General features: G+C 40.7%; 1 protein-coding gene across 1 annotated transcript; it reads right to left on the bottom strand.

Annotated features, from left to right (window-relative positions):
- Positions 1–110: 110 nt before the first annotated feature.
- On the bottom strand, positions 111–24,994 carry LOC114859059 (protein phosphatase 1 regulatory subunit 12B). The gene is made up of 12 exons (XM_055510202.1): positions 24,854–24,994; positions 20,253–20,368; positions 18,223–18,313; positions 17,972–18,151; positions 17,772–17,868; positions 17,603–17,691; positions 5,788–5,804; positions 5,535–5,664; positions 5,192–5,296; positions 5,054–5,104; positions 4,919–4,969; positions 111–2,813 (listed from the first exon to the last, which is right to left on the bottom strand). The coding sequence occupies exons 2-12, from the start codon at positions 20,270–20,272 to the stop codon at positions 2,679–2,681; spliced, it is 966 nt and encodes a 321-aa protein (XP_055366177.1). The 5' UTR covers positions 20,273–20,368; positions 24,854–24,994; the 3' UTR covers positions 111–2,678.
- Between the last annotated feature and the right edge of the window lie 61 nt (positions 24,995–25,055).

Here is a 25,055-nt window from a genome sequence, read left to right as displayed (position 1 = left end):
AGGACTTTTAAATAGGTGGCTATTTAGGCAAGTGAGTGTGTTTCCACTGTTTAGATCTCCAGCAATGTTTGCCAAATAAGGAACAATTGATTATCAGCAGTCTTTCAACGTTTAATTGTTTCACTTACAGCTTTTAATTCTCATTGTTCCAAAAATTACAGAAAACATTTTTTAGGTAAATATTGCCCCACAAATGATGTGTACAAAGGCTGATGCATGTTGATACTGTTCAAACGAAAGCAGAACTAGCTCAACATTTCAACGATGAATTGTTTTGAACAGTTTTGCTGACGTAGAAGTGAACACAAAGATCAACTGAACTGCAGTCCTTAAAAAACTAATATATGCATGAATAAATAATTACAGTATATCTAAATTATAAAAAACATGTTATGATTTTAAGAGTTTAGCAAACAAAGAAAAAAACAAAGCAACCGAATCTGAAAACCCTAAATAATGTAATGGAAAGTGTAACATTCAGAGATGAAGGTAACACTGTCCTTACATGTGCATGAAAACTAAACACACTGGGGACAAAATCATCACTGGACACTTTATTAGGAACCTGCAACCTAAGCAATAGAAAACCCAGACATCGCCAGAACATTACTGACAGATCCATGAAGGTGATCTCAACTGCCCTGAAATGTACTGCACCCAGCAGCCATTTTAACGTTAAATCATGGTTGAATCAGCATTATAATTATTGTTGAATTACAATTGGATTATGTGTTGATTTTGAACGTTGAATCAACATTGATAGGGCAACATTATTTCAATGCCTTGCTGTCAACATTACATAGAAACAAACGTTGTTTCATATATTTCATACAGTATATCATCTTATTTCAACGATATTTTAATGTTGAAGGTCAGTTGAGTGCCTGCTAGGATATATACATGTACTTATGTACTTACTAATGTTTAAAAGAAGGTTTTGATTTGATAACACTTGTTTTTAGATGATTGTGTCTGGATCAGAGGTTTGCCAATTAACAAACTGACCTTTGAGGATCCCAATGGATGCATGGTCACAGTGATGCAGTAGATTATATCAGTAATATAATGCATATATAATATATTAGTACTACCAAAAATAGACGTTCAGTCACACAAGTGACATTAAGGCAACATTAAAAAGAAAATGTACAGTGCATGATGCAGCAACAAACGTGATGTCACAATGTGATGATATAGTTTCTTCATACAGACCTTTAACACTGCAACAAATTGTCTTTACTGGTAAAGGTGTACATCAGTGTATTGTATATGCTAAAGACCAACAAAACATAACGCTCCTTTTTTAGTCCTGGCTGGTCTTTTTCAGTAAAAGTTAAAGCTTGGTCCATCTCCGAAAGTTAAATGGCTGCATCCACAAAACAGACACACCTCTGGAGCTCGGGTTGTTTCATTTGCACAGTTTGCTGATGACTCGGATGAGCGCCCCGTTCTCATCCTTTAATCTCTGGTTGTCGGACTTCAGCTCTGTTAAAACCTGGAACAGCCAAAAGGTAAGTTTGTAGCATCATGAGAATGTACAGTATTTGAATCATAGAGATGCTTTGTAACTGAAAATTACAGGGGGTGCAGTTCATTTACCAGGACATTAATAATCATGTTTTTTTGAGGCCAGGCATCGAGGACATGTTATATAGCCTGATCATGCACTGTGGTGAGAAAAGTCAGGAAGGGAAACGGAGAGCGGGTCAATTTCTTAAAAGTAGGTCATGTGTCTCACGAAAGGTCATCTTTAAAAATAGCCACCCTCTTTGTCAAATTATTTCCCCTATACCAGAGAGAAACATCTTTTTGCTCTGTGACAAAACAGAGGACGATCTGGCATTGACATGTTTGTGACCTGTGGCACATAACATGATTGGATTCTGCTGAAATTCCAGATTTTTGTTGATTTATTCTATGGGTAATGCTCTCAAAATGCAGATCTTTGACAGCTTGCACTATTCAGATCAGATTTTATGACTCAAATAAGAAGGGAGGAAAACCATCTAAGTAAGAAGCCGTGGCCATTGCTTGGGTTAATGTCCTGACACACTGTGGTACAGTAGAGTAACAGCTCACCAGTCTCCATACAAAGACATCTTATTATGCTTGCTTGATATGTGCAGGATTCAAAGCTGCAGTTTCACGGGGGGGTTCTGTGCTGGAACTACTTTTTGGCTGGATGCCAAAAATGACTTGCTGTGAAGTTGCCACATTAACATAGATGAAACTGTAGCTGTAGTTTGTTTGACCTCCAGACCACATCCAGGCAGGAGGGCACTTATCATCCTTGTACTCCAGCTTCATCACTTTAGCTAATGGGAAACAGATTTAAATTGATCATGTGTGTCACTGCTTCAAAGTTTTCTATAAATGCTAAGTTTAGATTCATCAAAAGAAAGACTCTTAAGAGATAACGATAACTGGAACTAAAAGTACGCTTCAAAGGAAGCGTGTGAGGAGTGTTTTGTGACTGTGAGGTGGGAGCAGCTGATTGATGTACAAGAGAAGATGCAGGAAAATGTAATAAAGCGTGAGGGGGGGGCTGAGCATCGGCACGGTGCAGGACGCACGACCTGCCTGAGAGGAACAGGGGCTGTGGAGGCACCAGGAGGACAGAGGAATGTGTCTGAAGAAGGGGACAGCGTGGGGGGAGAAGGACAGACAAGGTCAGGGGTTCAGAGGTCCTCCGTTTCCGGCATGGAGGCTGTCTCAGAGAGGCGGGCAAGGGCGCGTAGCATAGCTCTGTTCTCAGCCAGGAGACACTCATTGACCCGTCGCAGGGCCTGGACCTGAGCCAGAGCAGGGACAGCCTGCACAGAGGACAAAGGACAGAGACAGGGGCAGACAGAGAAAGCATGCAGGGAAGCAGGCCTTGTGTAGAAAGCGAAATACATGCTTCCCCACATGACTCAGGCCAGAAGAGAACAACAGATGAAGAATTTATAGAAACAAACAGGAGGCAGAGGCAGGAGCTGCAACGAGCAAAGCTAAGTCTAGAGCTACTTCTAAAGCTGGTTTCCCCTGGGGGCATGTGGAGAGTACCGGAGTATTTATTATTTAGTATTCAAATTCATAAAACTCCAAAAGTCCCAGTGCATCAGACTCTGCACAGGGGCCTGGAAACAGGCATGATCCATTTTCCACTGTGTTTGGCCTGATTTCAGTGTGGTTAGACTGTGGTTTGATGCTATTCCTGAGGTTAAGTCACAGAACACGTATGTTTTCTGCCTCTTGGTTTCTGCTGCTTCGTGTATTGTACGTGCAAAGTGTAACTGTATTCATATTTATATGTGCGTACGTGGGTGTGTGCGTGCGTGTGCGTGCATGTGTGTGTGTGAGAGAAGCTCCACTGTTAGTTGGACAGAAACAATGGAACCTCTTAGATCTGTATTTACACAATGTGCTACGAAGTTTTCTGTACAACATTTTTGCAAACCAGTATAAGATTTATATTTATTACTGTGCCCTCCCAATGACCTCATGCTCACTCTACCTGTACTGTACTGTACTGCACTGTACTGTGCCAACACAAGCTGTTTTGTCGCTGTATTCTCTAAATCTGTACTTGCTGTTGTGTGAAGTTATTTCCCCACTGTGGGACTATTAAAGGTTTTTCTTACCTTATCTGTCTTATCTTACATCTCCCTGTACTACACGTGTGTGTGTGTGTGTGTGTGTGTGTGTGTGTGTGTGTGTGTGTGTGTGTGTGTGTGTGTGTGTGTGTGTGTGTGTGTGTGTGTGTGTGTGTGTGTTGTAGACACTGTAGGACAGAGTGAAGTGAATAGAGAACACACTGCCTCCAGAATCATTCATTTCACTCTCTTAACGAACGCTTAGATATGAAATTGTTTCTGACCACAGCCCTGAGCCCTGCAGATGATTCTATCCAGTTAATTATAACCAGGTTTCAAAGGCTCTTAGGGCTCATTTTGCTTCTCTGCATGAAATGTACAACTTCACAGCATGAAATGTACAACTTCACATGTTACTGATGTGAAACACCTGAAATACCTGATATTAGGTGCCACCTAATATCCTATGCAAATTTGTCACTGTGTGGGTCTACATGTTACTGCTACTGTCCACTAGGTGGCGATCTTGTGTGTAAACCTAGGTATGTGTGGAATTGATTGAAAAGGCTGAAGCACTCTATCTCATGGAATACACCAGTAACATATTAACATGACCCAGTGAGTGTGGGTGAGTAAACCTTTTCCCTGCAGTGCTTTACATCAGAGGGTTCAGCTTGTAACATTAATGCATGTCCTACAGACAGGATGACGTGAGGTGACAGGCAGGTGTCCGCTGCTACCACTCACCCTCACACAGCCTGCCCTCAGGGCTGGTACCCACAGCGGAACCGCAGTGGGGTGTCCTGCTGAGGGAACCACGACAACATGAAAGTTAAACATCTGCTGCTGCGTCTGCCCCACTTCTTCTGTTCTCATTAGCATCAAACCTCGTGAAGAAGACAATTTGTCTCATCTGATTCCACAAACTACCCAACTGATCCAGCGCACATCACGAATGTGTGGACATTGCTCAGCTGGGCTTTCTTTGTGAAGCAGAATACACACAGTGCAGTTGAGGAATGTTTCATAAAAAGCAGGTCTTTTGCTTTTGGACAGGGTTTGGTATTCAGCTGGAACTAGGTCACCATGTTCACTCCAAAAGTGGGATAAGTGGAGCAGCTACAGGCTCCTCCTTAGCCTGGCAGGAAGCAGCCTGGCAGAACACTGTGGTTAATGAGCCTGGACCATTATTCTTCCTTGTCCTTGAGTCCAATCCTACCTAGCTAACCCTGGCCTGTGTGTATGGGGAACAGCCACTATGAGACATGTTACTGTTGGCCTGTTTCTTAGCCAATAGTTTACATGTATGTGATTTTGTACATGGAATGGAAGCGTGAACTGACCTTCAGATCCTCCTCCATGTCTGACACTCTCTTTTCAAGCACCTGTTTTTCCTGTAAAATAGAAAGTCATGATACTGACTATAATTAAACAGAAAAATAGAAGAAAAATAAAATAAATTAGCTTTTGTCTCCTACCCTTTTCTCAGATTCTAGTACTGCTGATCTGTCTGATATTCTGTTGTGCCTCTAGAAGTTAGAATGACACAATGAATGTCATATTTTCAGCATAACTTTCTGATGAGTCTTCTATGAGAGATTAAACTGGTTCTGTACCTGAGTTACTTTCTCCAGCTGGCAGCGTATCTTGACCAGCTCCTGTTTGCTGTCCTGCAGTCTGGACTTGAGCCTCTCATTTTCATGCAATGCATCTGTGTACATCTGAACCGGAAAGATAAAAACAGACAAAGTCTATGTCAACTTTTTGTTTAATCCTCTAGCTTTGAAATGGTTTCTGTAAAGTCTTGTTGTGGCTGTGTTGTCTTTGTGGCTCAGCTGTGTGTGTAACCATTTGAGTGAGATGTATCAGATCACAGTGATGCTCTTAATTTACAGTTAGTCTCAATTTTTTTTCTCTGATGCAACACTTATATTGAATTGTTCAGAGTGACTACAGTACCTTCTTGTAGTCTTTGGTAGCAGAGTCCTGCACTTGTTTGCTCAGAGAAGCCAGCCTCGCCTCCCTCCGTGTGTACGAGCTGATGTGGCCTAGTGGTTTATCTGCTGCAGTCTCTCCGCTGGAATCATATCTAGAAAAAGCACAGATGACAGTCACTGCACATGCACAGTCATGTTGTTCCATTGACCATTCCATGACCACTTTCAGGAAGTACAGTTGTTGTATGAGATGAAAAACAATTCTGAATCCTTACCTTGACAGTCTCTCGTGCTGAAAAACAAAGAAGCAGTGTTAGCTTGGGAGCAGCTGACACCATGGTCTGTCAAGCTCACTGTAGACGTAAATTGTCTGATAAGAACCAAGACAAGCTTGGCCTGTGAGATCGTTTCCATTTTAAGATGAAGTAGAACAAAAATCAAAGCCTCCCAGTGAATTAACACAGTGCGTTTAGGGTGCCAGGGCGAAGCGGACCATTCATCTCTGCACTGACAGGGTTCACACGGGTCGAAGCTCAGTTAATCATTTAGAATAGGTCTAGTTTAGGGATGACATCAGAAGTTAAACACCCTGTGAGGGACGGATCAGCAGTAGACCACTGGTCTAAGTTTCTGCCAGCTTGTCTGCTCTCATCACATATTTAGTGTGTTTCCATTCTCCAGCAGTCTGGCTGCTGGAGAATGGAAACTCAACCTGGTGGTTGCACAGTGCTGTTGGCTACGAACCCACTGTAGACACAAACTCTAATAGAATGATTTCAGTCCATCTAGATGTTCAGTTAGATTCATCTCAGCACTGAAACACATGGGCGGCTGTTGTTACAGAATGAATGCAATATACTTAAGAGACATTTGACATACAGACATACAGTAGTGTCAGATGGAGAGAGGGTGCCAGAGTATGGGGACAGGCTCAGAGATGTGCGGCTTCTCTCACCAGTGAAAGATGTTTTTCAACACTTTTGTTTTGTTCTGTTTAGAAACATGTGTGGTGGGTTGAGACACAAGGCAGATGTTTTATATTGTAGGAGGAAAATGCACTGTACATCAAAAGAGTGTAGTTGTTCCTCTTGCTCACGTTTGGAAAGCTGATGGATATTTCAGCTCAGTGTTTACACAAACCAGCGAGCTCTGCCTGTCCTTATGTGGTCATGTGCTTCAGCAAAGCTGTTCAGGAAATAACAGACCTCTGTGACCTCAGACAAAAAATGCCCAAGGATGGAGCCAAGGAGAATCTCACTCACTGATCTCTGCGAAAAGCTTAAATCAGCTTGGCTATATGCTCAATAATCAGCTTGAATGATTAGCCACATAATTTTTTGATTGATTCATGGTAAAGTTTACTTGTGGTAATATGAACTTTTCCTCATCCCTGTATGCAAACCTATTTCACACTAAGGGCTTAAGAGATTGGTGAACATTGAAAACATAATTCCAGTAAAATGGTGACTGAGCCCACAAACTGAGGTTTACCAAACTGGGATTACAGAATTGCAGGATTCATCTCTGCATCATCAAACAACTTATTCTCTTCTTATAAAGAATAGACTGTGTCAGAAGCAGCACATGTGTTTTCAGCAACTCCTTTTGGCCAAAGTGGATCAGGAGCCAATCAGCTGGGGGGAGCATAAAGTGGCTTAAGTGGCGGGGGGACGGGGCCGCTGTCTGATGGTTCCTGCTATGGCATATACCAGACACTGAACTGGCCGTCACCATCCATCTCACTACTTCACTTCCTTTTGTCAAGGTGTATCCCCCTTAGATCTAACGTGATCACTGCAGCTGGTAAATCTGAGCTCCCAGACTTCACTACCACTGCTGGAAGTCACACCGCACACAGAACCATAAAAATACAACAGTTCTTCTACATTCACTCACCTTTAATCCTCCTCCTGTGTTAACTCTTTATAGCACATCAGAGCTTCTGGCTGCCATTTTCTCACTCTAAAAGCATTGACGTAACACACACACACACACACACACACACACACACACACACACACACACACACACACACACACACACACACACACTATATATATAGCCAGCCTGTTTCTTTCATTCATTTTTTAGATGATTTTTTATTCATTTTAGATTTGCTTATATTTATTTTAAAAAAACACATAATTTTGAAATTCTATTTTTAATGTATATAATACTTAAAAACTATAATTATAATATATTTCATGTTATAAATATATTTCATTAGGGGCAAGAATAATTTAAGTATAAGGACAGTACATGTGTTAATTCTCTTAATATTATTATTGTTATTTTCCACCACAGCTCACATTTGTCTAACGATGAGTGGGATCCAATAATGCAAATGTGTTGTTTATTCCACCCCCTGTTGCATACACTGTACAGCTGCAGCACACATTGCATTTTAGAGGCTCTGAAAAACACTTCAAATATCAGAACAATACAACCTGACTCAACTCTCCTGCATTGTACTTCCTCTGCCAAATTCAATCTGCACTGTCATCATGGGAAATTAACATTTAAGCTTCACCACATGAAAAGAGAGACGGCACTTCTTGAGAAGCATCCACTGCCAGCACCTGGACTGTCACCGTGTGTGAAGTGACTTTACGTGGTTCTGACATTTCATTTTCTTTAGCTTTAAATGTGACAGTCTGATGCACTACAGTCAAACAACGTCCATAAGAATAAGACACTAAGAAAAATAAATACAGGAAATTACAGAAGGCATGTTTCCATCTAATCATCCTGATCATACTTTTAACAGATAAAGTCAAATGATGACTAACAATAACAACCTGGCAAATTTCTGCAGTGATCACACTAAACATATGGAAAGTAGATCTGAACATGGTTTAAGGTTCAGCTCCACCTCCAGGACATGGAGCTTACTTTAATGTTGTGAATAAAGGTTTTAAAGAATATTAACAGTTTGAACTGTGTCATGTAAATAAATCATACATACAGGTTCATGTTCTTACTCTGTAGTTTTTGTCTGAAGGGGATGGAGACGAAGGTGGAGACTCTGTCAGTGACTTCCTGCTGCGTGTCAGGTCCTTCCGTGGGTAGTAGGATGACATTTTCCTCCTCTGACCTGGTCCTGAGGCTCCCGTCAGACACCCATGAGTGTGACTTCTCTACAGCAACAGGTGTGTAACGGTGGGTCACACTCCCCTGAGCTATGGGGATGGATTGTGTGTTCACTCCGCTTAGCACAGACAATCAAGTAACGGAAGAAATCAAAAAGCTCTGTAATAAGGAAATTACCTCTGAGCTTCCTCTGTCCGTACCAGAAGAGAAAATGGTCTTCAGAAAGAAGTTTGCTCTCTGTGCTTGCTCTTCATAGGTTTCCCAAAGTTATACTGTGCATCTCCCTCCCTCTATGGCTCTCTCTCTCCATCCCTTGGTCACCCTCCCAGTTCTTCCTAACCCCCACGTCTCATTTCTCTCTTCTATTCTCAGCTTTGGCAGCTCTCCGTGGCAGCCTGCCAGGGGTTCTGCAGTGACCAGTCTTAAAGCTGAGGGCTAAAATTGCTAACTGATGTGGATGAGGATAACGGGAGGTGGAGCAGAGTCGGAGGACTGCAGTTAGTTAGAGTGCAGTTAGACTCTTAGTATTTTGGGACGTCAGGAGACACAGCTTGTCCTGTGGCCTTACGAGGTTTGTTGATGCTAAAGACCTTCATGCTAACTAGAACAAGTAATTTCTCAAGAAATTACTTGGGACAGCTGTTCTGTTGCCGAAAAAATGCCAAAGCCTTATAGGTTGCTGATGTCAAGACATTGACTACAACAAAACGATGACAAAGATTAAAAACATTACAATGATTAAAACGCTAAAAAGGGGCAGCAGTCTGGGCAAAGAGTTCCACACTTCCTCCAGCTCTTCCGGTGGTACCCCAAAGCGTTCCCAGGCCAGCCAAGAGACATAGTCTCTCCAGCGTGTCCTGGATCTTCCCCGGGGCCTCCTACCGTTGAGACATGCCCGGAACACCTCCCCAGGGAGGCATCCAGGAGGCATCTGAACGAGATGCCCAAGACACCTCAATTGGCTCCTCTCGATGTGGAGGAGCAGCGACTCTACTCCGAGCTCCTCCCGAGTGACAGAGCTCCTCACCTTATCTCTAAGGGAACGCCCAGCCACCCTACGGAGAAAGCTCATTTCGGACATTTGTATCTGTGATCTTGGGCTTTCGGTCATGACCCAAAGCTTATGACCATAGGTGAGGGTAGGAACGTAAATTGAGAGCTTTGCCTTTTAGCTCAGCTCCCTCTTCATCACGATGGAACACCAACTGCATTGCTGCAGCCGCCGCACCGATTTGTCTGTCAATCTCATGCTCCTTCCTTCCCTCACTCATGAACGAGAACCATGGCCCAGCCGCAACACACTCAGTTGCAAACCCCCTGGCGCCCGATGAAGCCAACAGGACAACATCATCTGCAAAAAGCATTAACGAAATCCTGTGGTACCCAAACCAGACCCGCTCCGGCCCCTGGCTTCGCCTAGAAATTCTGTCCATAAAAATAATGAACAGAACTGGTGTGAAAGGGCAGCCCTACCAACATGCCCCGGGAACAGGTCTTACTGCCGTCAATGTGAACCAAGCTCCAGCTCTGGTTGTACAGAGACCGAACAGCCCTTAGCAAAGAGCATTGGACTCCATACTCCCGTCTACGAGGGACACGGTCAAATGCCTTCTCCAAGTCCACAAAACACATGCAGACCGGTTGGGAAAAACTCTGCCCAAAAACTCTGAAAGACGAAAGTGACTAAAGTGTAGATCTGATGGCTTAGCCTGACACATCATTAAAAAGAAGACAAGCATGACTACGATTTAGTGAAAATTACGTTGATAGAGTAAAATTTGTGGCTGTAGTGACAAATTAAATACAGAAGTTCCGTTTTAAAGAAAGGAGCCCTCGCACTTTAGCTGCGAATAGAATAGAATATGAAAAAAGTTAAAAAGCTGAAAATGTGAAAAAGGATAGCCCCCATCTCCAAAAGATGACACACGTTTAGAAAATTGAACGATGATACTACGATAAAGGCGATAAAACCGAAATACAGGGCGAAAAAGGAATAATAACCAGAAAAAGCATTTCTATAAGAAAATGCACAGTGAATGCTTCCATGCTGAATGTATTGCTGAAGAATTGCTGTAAGTAGCTTAAGCATTGAAAACAGCTGGAAGAGTTTGCATATTCTCTTAATACTTTCATGCAAATCATATAATTTCCCCATTTTACTGCTGCTTTAGTCAGTACTTGAACCAGAGTCTTCAAGGTCAGAGCAACATACTGTGGCTGCTGATAGTACTTCTCTAAGCGGCATAATACATACTTAACTAAGTGTCTTGCTAAAGAATTGCTGAAAGTAGCTGAAACATTGAAAACATAGTTTAAAAGCTGAAGAGTTGTATGCATAGACAAAGATATCTAGCATTTTTTTAAAATGAGCTGTATGTGCACAAAGGAAACAAAAATTAATATTACAACTTAGTTTTACATCTTGCAGGGGCCATAATTGGGAATTGAATCTGAGACCCAAGGATATTATCCACTCAGCCACAGGAGCTACTGCCTTTGTTTTACATGGCTGCATTACACATCATAGTGGCAATGGTATAAATCTTGTTTGTTTTGATAGGGAGACTAAAAAGCTTCATATTTACAAAAGTATAAAAGATATGACTAAGAAAACTAATAGCACACTGATCCCCAAAAAGCTGAACATTTTTATATTTGAACAGTTTCTGTAGCTCAAAGAGTGTAGGAAGAGGTAGGTGCTGGCAATTGTCGAAAGGACGTACTGTAGAAGGGAAATATCAATGCTAACACTAGAAAAAGCATTTACATGAGAAAATGCACAGTGAATGCTTCCATGCTGAATGTATTGCTGACAAATTGCTGGAAGTAAATGAGCTGAATTGAATGTAGAGCTTGTAGAGCTGTATATATCTGAAAGGGTGTTTTAAACATAACTGAATGTACACAAAGGAAGCATGAAGCATAGATGAATGTATCCAAATACTGTAGATGTAGGAGTGGTTTAAACAGAGTTGAATATTTGCAGAAGAAGCTTAAGTAGTTGCATTTCAAAATGAGGAACTTGAAAAAGACTTGTTGAAAGAAAAGCTGTAATGATCAAATTGCTCAACGCTAAAAAAGGCTCATTAAGTAATCATAATTAACCAGCCCAAAGCAGAAAAAGTGCTATTTAGGCTAAAGAGTTGGATTGTTCTTATTTTGAAAGGACATGGAAGAAAACTGTAAAGCAGTGTCATGAACTAGTCATAATAAACAGCAAAAATATTTCTATATTTCTTTAGTATAATGAAACATTCATAATATAGCTAAATGATGCTGATGCATTAAAAATATGACTCAATTTATTATAGTTTTATTTGAGTTATATATGAGGGAGGGAGTCAGGGTATTTAACATACTGTAAAAAAAACCTAATTAACTATTTGTAATTAACCAGTTGAAACATTACTGAAACTAGCTGATGAGTTGAATCCATAGCTGATTGGATCTGCAAAGCAAACGGTGCAGAGCTGAATGTAAATAAAAAACTACTTTTGGATATTATAAGAATCTGTGGGCGGCACGGTGGTGCGGTGGGTAGCACTGTCGCCTCACAGCAAGAAGGTTCGATTCCCGGAGGCAGCCCTGGTGCAACGTGTGTGGAGTTTGCACGTTCTCCCCGTGTTTGCGTGGGTCCAAAGACATGCATTAGGTTGATTGGCTTCTCTCCATTGCCCGTAGGTGTGACTGTGTGGTTGTCTGTCTATGTGTTGCCCTGTGATGGACTGGCAACCTGTCCAGGGTGTACCCTGCCTCTTGCCCGTAGCCAGCTGGGATAGGCTCCAGCACCCCCGTGACCCCGCACTAGTGGGTAAGCGGTTAGGAAAATGGATGGATGGCTAAGAATCTGTTATAATATATAATAATATAAGAATAATAATATAAGAATTTATTGAGATACTTGTTCCAATCTGGTATTAAACCAGGATCTCCAGAGTCAGAGTCAAGCTGCTTAACCACTCAGCCACAGTATATGCTACTGTAAGAGTAGCACTATACATACTAAATTAAAAGACTAAAAATGAAAAAAGGGGTACATTAAGCATATAACTTAATCTATCTGGAAAATACATAAATATAATATTATGTCATTGCATGAACATGATTGAGACGGGATTCAAACCCACTCCAGAGTCAAGGACTTCAGCCATTGCGCCAAGCATTTCAAAGCTATGAGAGGACAAAGCCGAAAGGCTTTCTCTCTTTCAAATGTTTAGTAATTAATATATTAACTTTATTAGCAACAGTCTCAAAGGTGTAAACCCAAGTCAAATATATTTTTTCAATACAAAATCATATGTCAATTATTGTATCTTTAAGTAAAAGGACAAAGCTGAAGATCCTTAAAATATTTTTGTTCAAAAATATTTTAAGTTTTTAAGTTTCTGTTATGGTGTATGGTTGCATATATTGCTTTATTCATTCCTTAAAAGAAGATTAAAAACATTCAAATAGCTGAAAGTGGTTGATACAATATAAGTATAGCTAAATATACCTATTCAAGAAAGATCAGGTAGTATAAAAAAAGCTTCCAGCTGTCATGGAAACAGCTCTCCAAAGGCAGGAAACTCTACAGAACAGCTCAATGAGCTGTAGTGAAGCTGATTTCCAACCCTGCTTAACAGGCTTGTTACCGCAAAACAATAAGGTTTATCACAAAAATAATTGTTCTATATGAATCCCAAGGCTTCAGTGTGAAACTGGTGAGTTTTATTTTTGAGGAGTGAAAATTGTGGCCACAGTCACGATTAAAAAATAACAATCCTCTGTGACTCTCGCCAGAAGCCAGCGAAACATTTCCATTGAAGTCTATGGGAGGATTTTTGGACTCTGCACTTTGAGGCAGCTACAATCTAAAATATACCTCTGAGGGCTTAACCAGAAATGTCATTAAGTATGACTACGACTTAGTGAAAAAATTATGTTCATACAGTGAAAACTGTGGCTTTGGTGAGGATTTAAATAGAAAAGTTCTGTCTTAAAAAAACATGTCCTCACTCTAGCTGTGACATCACACACTCTAGTTCACACATTACACACTAATGGAAAAGCTGAGATATCCTCAAAACCACCCTATGCTTAAACTGCTATAACTGAGAAAGTATTAACGATATCAAAAAGCTGAACGATAGATTAATAGTTGAATAGTTGAAGATTATTTTGTAGTTCAAATGGTGTCTGTAGCTCAAAGTATGCAGAAGTAGTCAAAGCTGAAAGTAAACAAAGCTGAAGAGGATTTGAAAAGTTATTTCCATTCATTTCAATGGGAAAAATATGAAACATATAAATGAGAAAAATAATATGGTTATTCCCGTCCTGAACCACTTAGGCTTATGTGTAAAGTAACGTTCTTGTGTTTGTAGTGTTATAGTTAAAGTTAGGATTTAAGTAATGTTATAACTTTGGTGAAATTAATTTAGCATTTTGTTCATGTGTATGTGTATTGTGTTCTTGGTTTTTGTGTGCTGCACCCTGAGGGAGGAGAGTGTGCTGTGTAAAAATTAAAAATGGGATTTGCACTTTGCTGAGGGAGTGTCCATAAAGAGATGATATCTTGTTGTGCCTAGAAGTACCTTTCTGATGTTTACTTTTTTTTCTGTCCAGCAGTTTAACAAGCAGCATATATTACACTGAATGTATATGGTGATGGACAGCTTTGCTTTATATAAAAAATATATATACTCTTCTTGATTAATGGTTTATTTAATGTTTTATTTAGCTAATCCTAAATATGTGTGATGTTGCTGTGTTGGTGGACAGGTTAAGTTTCTGCTTTGGGGTGTGTGTGTGTGGGGGTGCAACCAGCTGCTGAAACCAAGCAAATCTGTTAAGTAAACAATCGGTGCAAAATAAATAAGCAAGGATGTATCTTAGGCTAACACATTCATAACTAAACAACTGTTGTACTGTGGTTTACCTTAGAACCCTAGATTAATACTAAAACCAATAATAGTGTTAAGGTATGTGCACATACTCATACAAACATATACATATCATATACATACACATATGCATTGTTATACATATCCCATACTACTTAATAATAGCCATGACATACAACAATCACAATTTCCATATTCACACATTATTGATATTGGTAGTGATAAGTATCAGTAATACTTATACCTTACCCATAGTTGGGTTTAAAAAGCCTGTTTATCAGCTCAGGTGTTTTACTACAAGGTTAGTAAAGCTGTAGCTTAACATTGTTCACCCAAAGGATGAGGCAGACGTTGGTGCATGAACAATGCCACTTGTGAAAGCCAGGGTGATGGGAGGAGCTCTGCCACTACGCCCATCCAACGAGCGGAGGGAAGTACTCTAGCAGCAGGGGAGCCCACACACCTTCAGTTCCAGGAGGGCATGTTGCGACCAAAGCTGCCCACACAGAGCCCCCCAGGCTGCGCTGCAGCAGCCACAGAGACATCACCCGAGGTCGGAGTGGGCCTCCGTGGGTCAATGCTGTCTGCCCCATGAGAACCAGGGGCAAACACTCTTTTCTGTTCTGATGTTTACTTTATTAAAGAAAGACATGAATGTTGCAACAGTCTCAAAGTTGTAAACTTAAGGCAGATGTCAATGTTTTAGTACAAAATTGTGTCTCAATCATTATATCTTTAAGTAAGACGACAAAGCTAAGGAGCCATCTACGCTTTTAATAATATATAATAGTATAATAATATACTTAATAATATATTTTTCTCTGCTGAGGGAGCGTTGTGTCTAGAAGAACCGTTCTGACGTTTACTTTATTAAAACTTTACTACTTACTTTATTAAAAAGGTTTAAACCTACTGTAAGGCAAATGTCGATGTTGCCAACTCTCCCACTAACCAGGTCCAAAATTATCTGCAACATTTTCTCAGGATTAATACCTAATTATGAAAACTGAATTTCCTGACACAAGGGGAGGAGAGTCTGTTTTCAGGTCCACACTGGTGTCTGTGGTGCACTGAAACCTCAGCTCAGCCATAGTGAACTGTGGGATCAGAGAACGTAACCAATGCAGCTGTATTTTTAATTTTCTCACATCAAGCATCAGCATATGTAAATATGAGCATGAGCAGACAGGCTCCAACGACAACCCAAATTTCATAATTCATCTTTACCACACAGAAACAAGAAGGAAGCATCAGTATAGATTAATAAGGTGCTTTTCAAAAAGAAGGTGGCCAGTGTATTTTCTCAATATTGAACTATTCCTTCTAACAACTCTAGTCTTTCTTCCTATCGTCTGCACCAGTGAGCCAATAACTACTGAATCTTCCTTTAATAGTGAGTTTTGCAGCTCCTCTCTGTTCTTAAACTGATCCTGCCTCATCTGGCTCAGAGTACAGACACAGATAAGACAGAGTGAAGTAAAAGTGAAACTTAGTCAAAAACAGAAAGACGAAGCTGCCAAGATGCGATGAGGAAATGTTCATTTACGTTCTAGCACAATTTATTTTCCATCTTCAGCTCCTCCTGTAAAGTGAATGATGATAGTTTTATCCCTGATATATTTTGTCTTGCATCAGTGATTTGCTGTTTGAGTGTTTATGACAGATGGTTGAGATGTGACAATGTAACTTCCAAGAATCTAAACTGGCTTCAGTAGGTTTATACAAACAGTATATTTATGTGCTGCAACTATCTGCTAGTAGCAGCGAACACACTGGCTCTGCTGCTAGAGACTTTTATTAAGAGCTGATCCCAGATGGAGTATATCCCCAGTCTGATCCTTAGCCTTACTTTAGGACTTTCCATATATGATATTGTCTTTGTGTTTTTTTTCTGAAGATAAAACAACATTGTAACAACAACATTAATATGATCACAAGACTCTGAAGTAGTATCACTGGCTACAGACAAAGTCTTCTCTGATACTCATTAGTAACCATATCCAGCTTCGTAGATGTCGCAGAATGTCTGATCTACTCTGCACCTGCACCTTTCTTGTGTGTTACTCTTGAGAGGTCAGCTGCGGTGATGGACAGGCTGGGGTGCTTTTGATGAACCCTTGCTGCTTAGTATGATTGTCACAGACAGATATAGTCTGCCCACAAACACTAAAAGACTCTCATGTTACTAACACAGCTCTGTTTTCAGATTCCACCGTGGGTGACAGCTGAACCACAGACCTGGAGTCAGCTCACAGGGACTTACATTCAGACGGAACTACACATTGAACGTTGATGATCCTCTGCTGTATAATGTTGTAAAAGTCACCTGCCATTAGGTGATAATCCCTTGACTCCCTTCTTATAGCAGTCTGAATTTCCATATTCCTATTAAAAGTATAAACACCATCAGTAAAACTCCAGTGACTTACTAGATTGCACCCAGTAGGTGAACCTGATTCAGGGTCACGTAAACCCACAGGTGGACGACAAAGCTTTAATTAAGACAAACATTGAAGATCTCTCTAAATCCAAGACTATAACTAAACAGTCATAGCATCTGTTTCGCCCAATATGGTATGGAATGCTGAGACACCTCAGCCATGTGATGTGAAGAGGCAAAGTGACTCTGAGGGAGCAGGGAGGAAGGCTCTGGGCCTCCTGCACTGTCTTTCTATGAGATAGAAAAACAGCACACCCTCAACACACACCTCACATCTACCATTGCAGCACAACCCAGGTCGTTGCATCACAGCTGGGCTGCCTTTGAAGCTTCAGAACCTTCGGGTGAGGCAGAACACGAACATGAAACAATGGCACTAATTAATATTAATTCACACACAACAGGAACATCTTTGTGGCAGCTATGAAGGATGTGATAGTTCAACAAAATCACCAAGATTAGTCCAAGCTGCTCAGTGAAACAGGACTGGACATCAGATTGTTCCTATAGGAACTTCAAATATGTAAAAGTGTTTTATATCAAGTGACTGTAGAAAGTTCACTTTCTGTTCAAAACTGTGTTGAAGACTTAATTGGATCCTTTGATGCCATCTAGTGGCATCAAGGGATACTACTGCTGCTGCTACTATCTGTGTATTAAAGCATGAACCTGCAGTACCTCACACCATGTACCATCACAGTAACTCTGTTGGTGCTCTGCTTCTTCCACAGGGTTATGGTTTTTATCCGTCTGCCATCTCTCGCCAGCTGCATGTACAGAGTGATGGTTGACTCATCTTTGACAGCTGTTGAAGATAAGAATGGAAGCTATGAAGTGCTTTTCTAACCTTGGTAGGAGTTGTTGCAGTGCTGCAGACCGCAGGATGAAAGGTTTGTTGTTGGAGACTCAGTGAGAGTTTGTAACCAGGGTTCAATGTTCCCCTGCTGTTCATACAGAAGAAACAAATATCAATCCTGCATCACAAATATCTTCCAAACTGACAAACCAGTACTAATAATTATTTTCTATTAATAATAAATGAAACACCTCGTCCAGTTGGCTCCATTTTGGCCTGATCTCTGTTAGTGTGGACTTCAGGCTGGCTGTGACTCTCCTCTCATCTGTCAGACAGAACCTGTCATCTGCACCTCCCTCCTCTGTCTGTGTGTCCTGAGCTGACAGGCTGATGGTCTTGTGAGCCTCCTTCAGGTCTGTTAGAGTGACCCCCTGCGGCATCCATTCAAAACCATCACCGACATTTGCCATACAAACATTAGATTATTAATGTCAGCACATACCTGTGTTGACCTGCGGGTCTGTCTGGCATGGCGAGACTTAGCTTTCCTCTGAGACTCCGCTTCCTCATCTCTCACTGGGGTCAGATACGACCTTTAAATATATGTGAATACATCCAAACCAAGGCAGTAATACACACATGGCACCGCTTTCCATGCTTTTAGTATTTTTTTTTTCAGATTTGTATTGTATTGATATGTGTTACTGGTGAGAAGTAAATCGACTTGACACATGGTTCAAATGAACATTAAGGTGAATATTTCTTTGAAATGATGCTGAGTCCGGCCTCCAAAGGCACTTTGGTTTCATCTTGTCTGGCTGGTATGGCATCACTTCCTGTTTTTTTTTTTTGGTTTCCTGTCTGGGTTAATCCTTGTCATTACTTTTACAGCAAAAGTAGGAGACAATGTACATTGCTTGCCCAGGGACCAAAGTCCTGTTGAGGCCGTGTTTGGCTTATATCACTCCACTGCTTTTTTCCTCATGCAAAGCATGGCATAGATGGCATTACTTTAGAACACACATGGTTATTGCATCATTACAATTTTTATATGTATCCTATCAGCATGTTGCATCAGCAGCTTTTTGGAATCTGGATGGTCTCTGATAGAAAGATGAATTTCTGATTTTGAAAGATATAGATGCTCAGTCATAATTACAGATGCTTTTATTACACATCCACTGTACAAATACAAGTCTGTTGTACAAGTAAACATGCATTTGACTGATTTTTTGTGCATTTTTTACTGTATTGTTACTGAAGCATTCTGAAAAGTTTACAAAATAAGATGCTGTAGATTCTGTTTGTGTATTAGCCTTACTAATTACCTTTTCTATTCTTGTTTCGTTTCGTTTCGATTTGATTCAATTTATATAGTACCAAATCACAAAAAGGTTATCTCAAGGCACGTGAGGTAAGGTTTAAGACCTTACACAACCAAACCCACTTGCTTCGGATGTTATCACCCGACCTAAATCAAAAACTTTGATCCTCCCGTCTGAGGAGAGGATAACCAGTCTGCTGGTTAAATCATCCGAGCCGTGATCAACCTTATGGATCAATGACGACGACCTACTGCACCTATTCACCGCTGCCAGCAGGTAGGTAGGCACCTAAAAAAAAACCTCTCTAACGAGGATGAAACCTCCAGCAGAACCAGGCTGGTTGTGGGCAGCCATCTGCCATGACCGGTTGGGGTGAGGGGATAGACAGAAAGAAAAGCACAGCAACAACAACAAGCAACAACAGAGCACAGGCAAGATGGTTGGACACAGTCCCTGATCCCCAAGTTTAATGCCAACACAACTAAATAACAGGATTCTGTGTAAAATCACCTCTACATCCCTCCATCCTTGTCCTTATCCTGATCTAAAGGATCAGTCCTGTCCTGCTTTAACACCACTTTCGGTTCACATTGCTTTGAAGCAGCCATCAGAAAAAAGGATGCTTACAGCGGAAGATGCTCTGGAAGCGTCAGTGTGACTTTACGTAAGCACGTCTTCCATAGAAGGAAAGGCCTGAGCAAGCATCTTGTCTTACCCAGAGTCACCTACTTCCCTCAGACAAGCTTTTACTGCTATTGATCTTGAATCTTGTCTGAGAACAGAGTGGTCAGCAGCAGCATAGTGCAAGGGACAACAAGGAGAATATGCATTCTATGTGCATATTCTCATGTGCAGGAGCTAGAAACTACACAGGGAAATAATCAACATCTGCACAAGACTCAGCTAAAAAACAACCAAACACTCCACTAATCCTAACTAAAATAGTTCTCTGAGACCTAAACATGAACCAGTTCAAGTTGTTGGTGAGGAAGTCTTTAGCAGTAACTACTAATGTGAATGAGAAGCTTATTGAGTAGATCAAAGAGGCAGACTAATTATCAATCCTCAAAGATACAACCTCATATAACACGACTTGCAGCATTTGCACAGCAGCATTACTCGACGTCAGGATGACCCACACACATAAAGGCTTGACAAACTGGTGAAATAGGAATATAGAAATGACTTAATTGTTCTTAGAACCTACCTGGGAACAAACGCCTGCATGGTCTCTGCAGAAGGTCAGTAATGGAAGCACTGAGACACTGCAGCAGTGATAAGAGGACAAGAGGGAGAGAGTGGACCAAACGATTCTGTAACCAGCTATAGGAGAGAAAGAGAGAGAGAGAGACTTCCTGTTTTTCACTCGTCATGCACACGCAGTCAATTTAGACTTTTTGTCGACACACAGCTTCAGCTCGAGCTGTGAAAACACAAGATGTGAACAGATTTTCTTCTATGTAATATTATGTGTTTACTTTGCAAGATTATTTATAGTGATGTGTCCACTGTTCAAGTCTGCCCTTGGTGCAGATTAACACAACTCTGACCTTAAGATGGCAAGGTGTCACAATTATATTTCTTTAAAAAAAAGCTATTAGTCATTTATCCTGTTGTGGGATTAGATCAAGTACAGTACAAATATACAACCTGATAAGTATCACTATTCACTATCACTATCATCTCCTGCACACTTTCTGCCACTACTCAAACTGTCTCTTCTGGTTTGACACTGAGGTTGTGAAGGTCAGTATTGCATTTTGGTTTTCATATAATAAGAATAAGGTCTCAGCATGTCAACAGGTAACCAGTCCATCGCAGGGCAACACACAGGCAGACAACCATTTACACACACCTAAAGGCAATTTAGAGTGACCAACAAACGAATGAATGTTTTTGGACCGTGGGAGAAAGCTGGAGAGCACACGCTGCACATGGGGAAAGGCCCCAGGAATTGAACCCAGTTCCTTCTCATTGGCAGGCAAGCAACAGTGCTACCCACGGCACCACTGTGCCACCCCAAAATTATGTAATTTTATCAGTATTGTATATGAATATTTTCCATTCTCTAAAAATGTAAATACAGCAAAGGCAACTGAGAATTCAGAAGCATTAAAGTACAACAAGAGAGACATATGTAAGAGCAACACAAAGTAAATCATACAAAAGGGAAAGAACCAAGTTTTTATTATTAAAATGAGAGTAAATACATGAGAGAAGTATCCCAATGCAAAACATGTTTTAAAGATGAATAAAAAGTAAAAAGGCATAGCAGGGGTTGAGTCTATAATGTCCTAACTTGACCTTGGTCTGACCTCATCAGGAACATGTTGCTCTGAAAACACGAAGCATGTGGTACATTCAGGATTAACTGAGGATTCACATTCTTTAAGGAATCTAAGTGAAACTGATGTGACTGAGGGGTGGACTGAGATCAGGCGACTGTAGCAATAGCTCCTCCTCCACACAGTGGTGGTATTGCTTAACGTCAGTGGTCTGCTGTAAACATGCTGAACTTCAAACTATCTGTCATGTACTGTCTCCTCAAGTCAAGTAAATTCACATGTTTACTGTAACCCAGGGGCGCCACTTGCAGTAAGGGCCCTATGAAAAAAAATACGGTCAGGCCCTACGCTTTTCTAATAGTATTGACCACTGCCTTCTAAAGTACACTGCCTGGTTGGTGGAATTGCTTAGAGTGCAAAGCTGGTAATCTAAAGCAGGGGTGGCCAATCCTGGTCTTCAAGAGCCACAGTCCTGCTGTTTTTCCAACTCTCCCTGTCCCAGCTAATACTGACATCCTTAACCAAGTGTGTTCAGTCAATAAGCACCTAACTGACACACCTGATCAAGGTAAATCAGCAGGGAGAGTTGGAAAACCAGCAGGACAATGACTCTCGAGGACCAGGGTTGGCCACCGCTGATCTAAAGGTTGTGATTTTGAATCTAGCTGTGGTTAAAATTAGTATTTGTTTTGACAATAACGTATCAGTATTCAGTCAAAATAATAATAATTTCATTTTCAATAATGAAAAACACGTGCTATTAAATTAGTGTGATTCCGTTCAGATGAGGAGGCAAAGTGTTAAAAGATAGATTCTGTAAACCTGTCAGAGTGAGAGCTCTGCACTTGGATCTTGGAAAGTAGTTTGAGCGAGTGCTCTTACCGCTCTCGTTAAATAGCACATCTTGGACGTATTTTCACCGTTTGTAAGCTAGCTTCAGCAGTAAGGAGAAACGGTAGCAGTTCATGTTTTACTACTTGTAATATAATTCAAGGAACGAACGCCTTGTGTGGACATGTTTTTATTCTGTTCGCTGGCTGTCTAGAAGCACATACTGTAGGGCACGCGCTGCGATGACAGTACATGGAGTGTCGGCTTTGAAAGCACCGCTAACATTATACTGCAAGGAAGCTCCATGTATAAAATTTGCAAACCCTTCTTTAATTAAAAAAATGAAACTTATTGTGGGCCCTTCTTCTCTCTTTCTGCTTTGGTAAACCATTCTTTCAGTTTCTGATGGACAGATTTATGCTTCATTGACAGCGAGGACGTTGACGATAGAGATGTGTCGTTCGCGAACGAGCCGGTGGTAGTGCCAAAAAGTGACTCACTGCCAGAAATCGATTGCCGAACGCAGAAGCGCACCGGCTCGTTAAGACATCATCGTAATTCTCTTTACAGAGATCCTCGACCGTGACTCTTTAACTCTATGACATGGCGCTTGGACTCATATGTACGACCCAGCAACATTTTTGTACTTTTTCTGTCTGATTGAATTTGCAGTGTGACCACTGAGCTATTTTACCACTTTTAGTGTCTGCATGATACTATAGTTTCATAGTTAAACCAGTAAGATGTTTTTTAATGTTGCCAAAACGTGATTTTACATCCAAAGCTTTTGATAAATTATTATTATTATTATTATTATTATTATTATTATTATTGTTTTCTAAATACATTGAGCTATGCTTTTTTATATTTACATTTGTAATAAATATCCAGCCCATCTTATCTTTGTCTGTTCTTGCCTCAGACCAGTAGAACCAGTAGCATGCATAGATGACAATGAAGTTAAAATGAGACAAAAACAAGCTTCTGATTGAAAGATATTGGCATGAATCACTTTTTGGCAACGTAAAACGAGCATCATACTGGTTATAGTGGTGTCCGCCAGGTACAGACAGTGGTCAGATGAACTGGATGCTCATTAAACCTGGTAATATAACCAAGAAGAGTTTGATGAAGTTAAATGAGGCAGAAATTAGCTTCTCATCAAAAGATATTGGCTGTAATCACTTTTTGGCAACGTGAAACGAGCATCTTACTGGTTGTACTGGTCTCAGACAGGTAAAGAGAGTGGTCAAGTGAGCTGGATGCTCGTTAAATCTATTAATATAACCCAGCAGAGGACAATGAAGTTAAAATGAGGAATAAATAAGCTTCTTATGAATATTTATTGGCTGTAATCCCTTTTTGGCAACGTGAACAAAGCCTCATAATGGTACTACTGGTCGCAATCGATTTCTAGCAGACAGTCACTTTTTGGCACGACGGCTGTAAGAGCCGATGCTTTGTAGCAAAGGAGAAGAGCCGACTCCCGCCGGGGAGAGCTAAATCTTCAGCCACCATTGGTCAGCTCTGCTGAAAAGTAAAAACTGCATTAAAATAAAGGTTTTGAAAAATTTTAAAAATTTAAAAACTTTGAAAACACAGAATAAAAATATGCTTAGAAATAGACAAACCATTTATAATTGCTAAATGCGGCTAAAATTTAAGGCGCACAGATTTGGCTCTTTTGCCTACTTCATATTGAAGTAGGCAAAAGAGCCAAATCTGTAAAAAGAGCCGGACTTCCCATCACTAGTTGACGATCTGATCGTCTCACTCAGTAGGGATCTTTGGTATCCAAATGGACGGACAGAACCATGCAGTAAATGGGAGGACGGGTCTAATTTGACTAGAGAGGCAGAAATAAGATGTAATTTAGTCTTAGTGGCAATTGTTTTGTAGATGAATTCTTGAAATCTCATATATTACTGATAATAATGTTATTATTAATAAATCCGATCTCTGTGGGCCCCTCAGGGTTCGTGGGCCCACAGAATTGCCCTAATCGCCCCCAAGGGCACTTCTGCTGTAACCATATGCCAATGTTTTCAACCTCTTAAAAACGTGCAGTCATGTTTTGATCTAGACTCGTACAGGACAGTACGCATAGAGTCTGTCTGGCTGGTTAATAAAGCACCTGGTAGCTCAAAATACAGTTTATTCACCAAAAATACTTGTTTCTAAGATATAATTTTCTTGGTTGAACTTAGTTGTTGTTTTTGAGTAAACAACTGCCATGTACATGTGGGTGCATCAGTCAAATATCATCTCATACTGTATCAACGAAAAAGATTATTATGGCTCACTGATTACTGATGAACACTTTGTATTTTGTTCTGATATCACTGGCTTTAGGTTCCAGCTTAGCACAAAATCTGGCCCTGACACAAGTGCGTACTGTATAAACAGTCTCTCTGATGGATTAAGGCTTCTGGGTTTCTTTTTGTCAGATAAAACCTGAATGAGTCCCAGCATTTAAGGCTGATTCTTATCTCAGTGTAGACTGAATTCACCTGATTGGACCTTTTCCTTTCTACCTAATGAGCAGTAACGTCATCCTACAGTATTTGTTACAGTGTGGACAAAGCTTCCCTTCCTTTCTGTGTGGTACAGTACTATTCAGAAAAAATACTCCTTTGGTGAGATTACCTCTGCAAAAACATTTAAATTAGAGTCAGTCAATTAAGTGACTTACAGTCTTCATTTTCCTCTTCAACGTTGAGCTTTTCTCTCTGCCATTTTGCTCCTTCCTCCTCTGCATCTTCCTCCTCTATACTCTTCTCACCTTCAGATGCCACTTCCCCGTCTGCTTCGTGCTCGTCCTCCTCAGTCAGTAACCCCTGCTCATCTTCCTCTTCTTCAGACACTGTCTCCCCATCTGCCTCTTCTGTTTCTAA

This window comes from Betta splendens, chromosome 7 (genome assembly GCF_900634795.4).
Source record: "Betta splendens chromosome 7, fBetSpl5.4, whole genome shotgun sequence".
NCBI lineage: Eukaryota > Metazoa > Chordata > Actinopteri > Anabantiformes > Osphronemidae > Betta > Betta splendens.
This window is presented reverse-complemented; position numbering and strand designations above follow the sequence as displayed.

Excerpts from the sequence above, each read along its gene's own strand:
- LOC114859059 (XM_055510202.1), bottom strand. The coding sequence starts at position 20,272 with ATGCAGGCGTTTGTTCCCAG. Across the intron at positions 17,869-17,971 it reads AATGGAGCCAACTGGACGAG|CAGGGGAACATTGAACCCTG; the intron begins GTGTTTCATTTA and ends CTGTATGAACAG. Across the intron at positions 5,105-5,191 it reads AGCTGGAGAAAGTAACTCAG|AGGCACAACAGAATATCAGA; the intron begins GTACAGAACCAG and ends TCTAACTTCTAG.